The 9430-nt window shown below is 42.2% G+C and overlaps 1 protein-coding gene across 4 annotated transcripts in view; it reads right to left on the reverse strand.

Annotated features, from left to right (window-relative positions):
• The window catches only part of CDH3 (cadherin 3), a 138636-nt gene that overhangs the window by 122888 nt on the left and 6318 nt on the right, over window positions 1–9430 (reverse strand). For 3 of the 4 annotated variants that reach the window (XM_027516161.1, XM_027516159.1, XM_027516158.1), the window contains exon 2: window positions 7961–8029. The exons of the other annotated variant lie outside the window; for it this stretch is intronic. In XM_027516161.1, coding sequence (XP_027371962.1) covers window positions 7961–8029 — 69 coding nt within the window. The remainder of the gene's footprint in view (window positions 1–7960; window positions 8030–9430) is intronic. 4 annotated transcript variants of the gene reach the window in all.

Below are 9430 nucleotides of genomic sequence, written 5' to 3' on the forward strand. Positions count from 1 at the left end.
TATATTACTTTGTTATCCTCTTTGAATTTCACTGGGTTTCCTGAATCTGTACCTTGGTATGTTTGACATATACCTTTTTCTGTATTTTCCTTCTGGGAATCTGATTAAATCTATGTTGATCTTTCTACCCAACAGCTTAAGGTGTTTGTTTTCTGTATTTCTCTGTACACTAGTTTCTGAACAATTTATTCTCACCTATATTTCAGTTCATTAATTCTTCTTTTATATTTAATTTGCTGTCAAACATATGGCTGTTGGAGTTTTGTTTTTTTTTTTCTTAATTAGCTTTTTAAAAAAAATTCCATTTGGTTATTTTCTCAAAACTTCTATGTCAATTTTTTAAGGTTTGCCTTCATAGATGTTTTCAACAGGGTCTTTTATCTCTTTAAAAATACTAAGAAAAAATCAAGAAGTGCTATTTTATACCCTGTTAGTCCCAATATCTGATGTGTTTGTGTCTATATTTGTTGTCTATTATTTCTGCATGTTCTCTTTCACGATTTATTTCCTTGAGTGTCTGATTATCTTTGAGAGTGTACTGGACGTTATTTGAAAAAGAAGGGTGTGTGTGAATACTTTAATGTCTGAGACGATAATATCTTTCTCTAAAGGATCATTTTCATTTGCTTTTATCAGGCAACTGAGCGCACCACTAGGTCAGTTATAGGGTTTGAAGGCTGAGGATCTCTACACCTCCAAGACAAGCTGAATTTGGGAGACATATCTATGCCACGGCTTATGTCCAGTTTAACATTTTCATGAGGGTGTCTCCATTTGGGGTCCCAGTTCAAATGTGGGGCAATTATTCAGACTCCCAGCTTTCAACATATTTACACTTGTATCTCTTATACTGCAAGTCCACCATCCTTACAGCTGGGTTTCACAGGTGTCTCCTTCCACCAGCAAATGTCTTCAGGCAAAAGTAGCTTTGAGCGTTGGGATTATGATTTAGTCTCTTGCTTCTCCTAGAGTTTGATCCTTAATTCTTCACTCTCCTCTTAGCTCTTTGGAATGCTTTTCTTTTTCAACGTTTTATTCAGTTGAAGTTATTTTCCATGGAAGAGTAGTAAGAGTAATTAGGTAGACTACCATTACCACTAGTGTAACCCTTCACTCAACGCTACGTTATTCTCCCTCCAGCCTACCTGCACAGGACCCTTCCTGTCCCCAGGAAGGGAGCTGACTGGAAGAGAGAAGAGGAGATGGTGTTTCTGGTTTTATGGCTCTGTTTCAAAGTAGAAATTCACAGTTCCTCAGGAAAAGCCACACTTTTTCCAGAAAGTGGAGATAATACCTTAAATTTCTCCACTCACCTAGACTACCTCCTGTCATAGGATAAGGGAGTTAGAGAAGCCAAGGTTTGGGAAAAGAACTAGACCGGCACTTTACAGGAACAGATCACCTTTAATGAGGCAAGAAGGGGCAACAGTATTAGTGAGCTGCTGCACTAACCCAAGAAAAGTATAAGTATATATAGACATATATGTGGAAATCTACTGTCTTAAGGGGGCCAGTTCTTCTCCAAGGTTGTTCAGATTAGTCATCTCTTAAACTGCTGGGGCAAGGAATTCTGGAGATCGGCCAGAGGCTGGGCCTGGCTGGGAGCTGGGCAAAATCAACCTTAACGTCCATTTTTTTTCTTCCCATGAGAGAGTTCTTTGTTTTGCATAGAATGGTGGGGAGGATCCAGAGGGGAGGTTTAACTCCGGGCTGTTTTGAGCGGTGTAACTTTCCTTCAGTATGATTCAACGTCTCCCAAATTATCCAGATCAGGTGACAGAGATGGCAGTTTCCGGCCAATGGGCAGAGCGAGGGAAAACAGGACAAGGTCCCGGCCTGGGGTGTTCTACGCTAGCCATGGGACACGGGTGGTTGGTGGAGGCCACAGGAGGAGGGTAGCCTGGCTCTGGGCAAATACCATGCACGCGCCCAAGCTCTTGCCCTCTCTGCACTTTCTCAAAAGGGAATGAACACCAGACGGAGTGCAAACCTCCCCGCGCAGCTCGAAACTGAATGTGTCAGGCAGGGGTCAGACCCACGTTCCTTTCGCAAAGAGCGCCCCCGTCGGCGACGGAATACGTCAAACCGGAAGCAGAAGTGCTCCACCGCCAAGGCTTTCGGGAAATGTAGTCTCCAGCCGCGGGACGAGCCCCGGGCCGCTCCGTCCGCATGCGTGTGGCCGAATTCTGTGGATTACACTCCCAACCCAGAGCTGGTACAATGTTCCGGGGCGGAAATGGGCTCCCTTTCTTTTTTCTGGCCTCGCAGCATGCGCGATCTTAGTTCCCCAACCAACACCAATGGAACTGTAGTGGCTTCCTCACAGGGAGATGCGCGCTGGTTTGGGGGCTGCGTTCAGCTTCATCCCAGCCCACTGTATTCATTCATAGAGGAGTGGTCTACTTCAGTCCTCACCTCCAACCCCTCTCCAGGTGGGTCACACGCGAGTTTGGTGCGGTAGCCCCTGGGACACAGTCCAATGGCTCCTGCCCACCGTCTAACTTCTTTCCTTGGGTGAGCTCATGCACAGAATAAACACATGTCCCGGTGTGCCAGCACAATCCCAGCTTCCCATCTAGTTAGCTCCCCCTTGAGAATGAGCTCAATGGTCCTGGTTTAGTGGATCAATAACGAGTGAACACGCACTACATACAGTCACCCTACCCAAGATCCACTGAAATCCTGGTCTTCTAAACGCTGACGGCAAAGAAGTAGGAGAGAGCCGGCTTGTCTGACCCCTGACACTCAGTTTCGAACTCCGCCTACGAACAACACAAAGGCGGACCCTCAGAGGGCTTCACACTCAGTGGGTAGAGTTTACTCCAGCAGCACACACCCCCCCGCCCCCCGCCCCTTCAGAAATCTCCAGACTGTGGCAGGCACCTGTCGGTGTTAGATTACTCCCACCACCTTACCACCAAATACAAACGACCTGAGTGCATGGCGAGCTCTCCTAAGAACTGGGGGTAGTAGCCGCGTAGTGGGCCTGTGGTTTTGCTGGAGATAAAGACATAAGCTCCAGCGATTTCAGATGCCCCTAATACCTTTTGGTGCCTGATATACCTAGCACCATGCATGGGGAGGGATAGAGGCCTCACGCTATGACCAGAGGTACCGTCTCCTCTGGATACGACTCTGTTCCGTGGTTACATGTCAGTCGGGCCCTAGGAGTGAGAGGCTGTGAATCTCCTACCTCCTAATGAATCCTGTGGAGAGCATGTGCCCAGTTCTTGTGGTGCCCTTTAGAATGTAGGGGAACATGACATTTTTCATCTTTCAGACTTTAGCAGCAATTCTAAGCTAACAGAAAAATCCATGCCAAAACCCTATGACAACTCTTTAACTTTTGAAAATGAATATTAAAATTTGAGAACTGGTAACTGCTAGTTCCTTAATGCACTTTTGTTTTAGTAAAACAAAAACCCCATTAATCATTACAGCTAAAAATTATCTGGTCGTACAAGAATAAAATACGATCTATGTTGGCTTCCATCTATGTTATCAGGTCCAAATTTCTTGGCTCCTTTATCCATTAAAATGTTTACCAAAAAAAAAAAAAAGTTTTTCCAAAATTATAAGGCTTTCACTAAAATTTGCTAGCAAAAATTAGCTCTTTCCACCAACACCTGCCAATAGTCATTTATGCTGCTTATCTATAGGAAGCCCTCTGTTCCCCTGTCCTCCCCTTCTTTTTAATTATTCCCTCAAATGGCATTTCTAGAGAGTGGAAACTGCTTTACTTGATTTTGACAGTACCGAGACATCCCTTTCTTGGGCCTGGATCAACTTCCCATCCTTGGAAACATGATTGCCCATTATTCCTTTTCCTAAATCCTTCAGGCATGCTGAATAGGTCAGCAAAGGTTGATGATACCAAAGGGGAACCAAGCTTGATTCCCCAGCTTGGTTGTGTGTGAGGAGGGACCAGATTAAGAGCAGGGAGGCAAACTAACTGTAAAAGAGTTTAAAATTCAGAGACACATATACAACAAATATGCATCACCTTCTTTTAACAAATATTTTGAGTTTTATTAAAAAAAAACTATAAAAGTTTGTCTGTCTTTATCCCTTCCCATCCCTTTCCCCTCTAACTCCAGAGGAAACCACCACTCTAAAGCTGATATTTTAATACTTTCCTACCTTTACTTCGCAAATTGATTTTTAAAAAGGTGATACGGACCTTTAATAAGCTTTATCACATTGTATATAATCCCTCTGTAACTTTATTTTCAATTGTTTTTGATGTTAGCCTTGTTAGTACATGTACATGCAGTCCAACCATTCATTAAACATTTGCGTTATCTCCTATACTGTGGAAAGGGCACTGAGAAAGATATGTAAGTTGCTGTTCTCAACCATCAAGCTGTTCACCTATTTTTGTTCTTTAAGAATGTTATGCTTCAATAAAATTTACAAGTACATCATGAGAAATGCTGGACTGGAAGAAACACAAGCTGGAATCCAGATTGCCGGGAGAAAAATCAATAACCTCAGATACGCAGATGACACCACCCTTATGGCAAAGTGAAGAGGAACTAAAAAGCCTCTTGATGAAGGTGAAAGTGGAGAGTGAAAAAGTTGGCTTAAAGCTCAACATTCAGAAAACGAAGATCATGGCATCCGGTCCCATCACTTCATGGGAAATAGATGGGGAAACAGTGGAAACAGTGTCAGACTTTATTTTTCTGGGCTCCAAAATCACTGCAGATGGTGACTGCAGCCATGAAATTAAAAGAGGCTTACTCCTTGGAAGGAAAGTTATGACCAACCTAGATAGCATATTCAAAAGCAGAAACATTACTTTGCCAATAAAGGTCCGTCTAGTCAAGGCTATGGTTTTTCCTGTGGTCATACATGCATGTGAGAGTTGGACTGTGAAGAAGGCTGAGCGCCGAAGAATTGATGCTTTTGAACTGTGGTGTTGGAGAAGACTCTTGAGAGTCCCTTGGACGGCAAGGAGATCCAACCAGTCCATCCTAAAGGAGATCGGCCCTGGGATTTCTTTGGAAGGAATGATGCTAAAGCTGGAACTCCAGTACTTTGGCCACCTCATGCAAAGAGTTGACTCACTGGAGAAGACTCTGATGCTGGGAGGGATTGGCGGCAAGAGAAGAGGATGAGATGGCTGGATGGCATCACTGACTCGATGGACATGAGTCTGAGTGAACTCCAGGAGTTGGTGATGGACAGGGAGGCCTGGCATGCTGCAATTCATGGGGTCGCAAAGAGTCGGACATGACTGAGCGACTGATCTGATCTGATCTGATCCTCCCCCCCAAAATAGAAGGGCATATAAAAAGGAAGTAAAATATTTACTATGTCAGGTGGTGGTAGGTATTGTAGAGAAAATGAAGCTGGGAAGGGAGATGGGAGTATGCCATGAAGGGGCACTGGTTTTTTACTATTATTATTTTTTGGCCACACCACACAGCTTGTGATATCTGAGTTCCCCTGAGCAGGGATTCAACCTGTACCTTCAGCAATAAAAACAGGGAGTCCTAACCACTGGACTGCCAGGGAATTCTCACAAATTGCTATTTTGGTACAATAGTCAAGAAAGGGTTCACTGAATAAATATCTGCTGGAGGTGAAGAACCAAACTAAGTGATATCTAGGGGAAGAGGATTCCATAAAGAGTGAAAAGCAACAAGATATGGCCATCTTCATAGATCCTGCAAGTTAGCAAACAGAACTTAATGAACCTTGGATGTGGGATGTGAAAGAAAGGAATCAAAAATGGTTACCCGGTTTAGGGCTTGAGCAACTGGGGTTACCTTTTCTCAGATGGGAAGTTTGAGGGAGGAACTTGATAAAAGATGAGATTGGGATGGGGAGATCGTGAGTTAGTTCATCTTCGGACATATTAAATTTGGGATGTCTGTCAGAAATCCAAGTGGAGATGTCAAGTAGGCAGTTGGTTATGAGTATGGAATCTTGGAATGGAGATAAAATTTTCAACTGGGTATTTAAAGCCTTCAGTCTGGATAAAAGCCCCAGTGAGGGGGACTGTAGAAAAAGAAAAGAGGTCCAAAGACAGAGCACTGTAAGACCTATATTAAGAGCAAGGAAAGATACGGAACTTCCCTTATACTGCCAACAAAATATTCTCATTTTCCCCCTGCCAGACTTCAAACTTTTTGCCAGCCTAATGAATATGAAATAATATCTCACTGCTTTCTTTTGCAGTATTCTGATTTCAAGATAGAACATCTTTTCATTTTGAAAAGCCAATCTTCTTTGACTATCAACACATCTCCACTGTACTGTTAACAAGACTACATTAAGTACCTATCGTGTCCCTGGCATTGTGATAGCAAGGGAACAAAAAAGTTAGCCAAATGATGTGGACTCTGCCTTCCTGGAACTCACCATCTACTTCAGGGTTGGGAGAAAAACCAATCAATCAAAAGTACAAATCATGGTAAAGTGAAGGACATCAACATAATCTATTAGAATTTAAAAGAAGGCCAATTTAGCCGGCAGTCATTAAAACCTTCCCTGATGTGACATCTGCATTTTAACAAAAAAGGAATTAACTAGTTCAGTATCTATCAAAGCCCACTGTAGCTATAAAGACCTGAGCACTAGCATCAGTATACCTAATAACAGAATAATTGTTTTCTTATCCACCCTTGCATAGAGAAATGCAAGAGGCTTTGTAGGACATAATGCCTGCCCTGGGGCCTTCCCCACACATACCCAGGCAGCAGGAGTGGAAGATTGGTTTTCTCCTGTTTCTCTTTTGTAATTTTGGGACAATTATTCCTGCACTATTATATCCAGTTCACTCTTATATGAACCTCACACCATCTGGTTATACTTATCTATACATGCTGACACAGTAACCCCATTTTAGATGTTTATCTCACTATGGGTATTTTAAGAAAAAAAATTCCATGGAAATAAAAAGGCAAGGGTGCTTCAAAAGGTATAATAAGTATTCAATGTCATTATTATAAAACCAATGCCCCAAACTACCCAAATATTATTGCAATAGTAGTGGATTTCTTAAGGGGATCATGACACTATGTAGCAACATGAAAACATTTATAAGAAGGTTTTTTATTTAAGTATGATACAAGATTTTATCTACAGTACAGGCAAATACAAATAACTGATATATTAAGAGGTGAAGGTTGTGGGTGAATTGGGGGGACTTAATTTACTGAAATAGTCAAGAAAAACCTTCCAAGGTCCTTCATTTTGTTTCCACTTGGGTCTCTGATTTAAACTATCACCATATCCCTTCTTCCATTCACCCTCAAAAGCCTGTTATATGCAGCTCCTTGAACATAACATGGCTCTGAAGACATGATGAAGATTAGAGGTTAAGAGCTGTGCCTTTGCAGCCAGGCAGTTCTGGGTTCCAAGTCTGATATCTCTCTGGGTTTTTCTCCCCATTAGAAAACAAAGATATAATACATACACTGTTTCTTCAATGCAAGAAACAGATATACAACAAAAGGGGAATCATTCCACTGGTCGTGGGAAACCCACTGAATCCCAGGAAAAGCTTCGGAAATTGAATCCAGTCCAGGGACTTTAGGAATGAGAAATGAGAATACCATCCTGTCACCTCATCCTCCACAACAACAGCAGACCTGCTCTCTCTGGTAAGGAATCAGGTTCCAAGCAACTTTAGGCCTTCACCTTACCAGCCTAGCAACCTCAAATCAAAGTATCCTTGCTAAAGTCTGTTTTAAAAAAATTTCTGTTCAAAGACTCTAATTGGCTCAACAGCCCCTGAAATTATCTTTGAGCTCCTGGATGTCCTGACTTGTGTTCTTGTGGTCAGTACAGTAGGGATTGTTACAAGAGGAAGAGGGGGGCAAAAGCTGGGCAAAGACAAGATACCACAAAACCTATTAGGGGAGCTGTAAGGATTATGAAATGATGGCTGTAAAGTACTTAGCAGTGTCTTCAAGAAGTAAGCATTCAGTAAATGCTATTATTAACTCACCTGGATGTGATGAGTTTAGCAGTTAATCCCTCTTCCTTTGATGCATCACTCTTTAATCTTAGCCAAGTTCTGAAAATGGAAAAAGACAAACTGACTCCCATTCAACGAAGAAGGCTATTTATTGAAATAATACAATGATGTTCCAAGGAAGTAATTCATATTGCCTAGAAAGCTCGGTGTTCGTAAATGCATGGTGTGTGGTTGCTGGGACTAAGCAATCCTCCATTCATACATACATCCTGGGCTCCCCCTGCCAATGACGATGTGCTGAGATTCAGGGACTAAAGCTGGATCTAGGCCAGACTCCACACACAAACCAGTGGTCTCCTTTAGGTATCCTGGAACCAAGTCTTTATAAACTTCCGTAACAGTTATGTTGCACTCAACTGATTACAATTCATGCCATTCTTGCAAACAGTCCACTATGGGGATCCCCAAACAAAAGCAAAAAGAGTTTCTGATAGGCTTCCCAGATAAGAAGCCAATCAGTGGAGGAGGTTCTGAGTAGAATTACTGACAACATAGGCATGTCTTGGCATTGTGTGTGCACGAAGGACTAAGTGGTGAACATCACAGAAAAGGTATTTCTGAACAGTACAGAAGTCTTGGGAGGACAGATCTGCTACAGAATAACCCATCGTGTTTCATGTGTGATAAATGCACTGGGCTAGACATCCCACATTTCTGACCCCACACACATTTTTCCTGCAGAGGATTATGAAGGATGTTTCGGAGCTGCATGACGTTATCCAGGATGAGACAAAAAGGATAGCTCCTGCTACCTGGCATGCAGAGAAACCAGTAAGAAAGGATTACTATATCAACACCAACCCTTACCACTCCTCCCCATGATTCATCATTAGGATGGAAAAATCTGCTTATCCTGGGGGCAGGGGCTCTTTCATGAAAGGTGTCAATTTCCACAGTTGCTCCCAAGTTTATCTGTACTACTGGTGCCAGCGAATGAACAAAGATTCTGGAAATTCCTTTAGCACAGTCCATGGGAGATTTTAAGGGATATTAATGACTAGAGTGGGCTCCTGACGTTTACCTCATGCTTTACTGATGGAAAAGCACCATAGAGCCAAAACTGTTAATTTTTTATGATGAAAATTTCCTTGGCACACAAAATGATCTGCTATATGCTGATTCCCTTAACTGATTTAAAGGCAAATTTTATGGCAAGAGATAAATGGATTCATACTTTAGAGTAAAATTAAATTGGGGGATTTTTTTTCTCTATGGTTCTGTATTGTTTTCCCATTGATCAAATCAATATAGGAAGCTTGGTGCAGTGCTTTCCCATGGGAGGATCATGAAAAGCACAGCAGGAAGACTTAATAAATTCTATGAAACTGACCATATTTCCTGAAATATGATACTTGGGAAAAGGAAAGAAGTCATTAGTAGTTCTACTATTTACAACTTTGGTTGTAAGCTTCCAACAAGCTGCTTTAAATAAGTATGACA

The sequence above is a fragment of the Bos indicus x Bos taurus genome, chromosome 18 (genome assembly GCF_003369695.1).
Source record: "Bos indicus x Bos taurus breed Angus x Brahman F1 hybrid chromosome 18, Bos_hybrid_MaternalHap_v2.0, whole genome shotgun sequence".
NCBI lineage: Eukaryota > Metazoa > Chordata > Mammalia > Artiodactyla > Bovidae > Bos > Bos indicus x Bos taurus.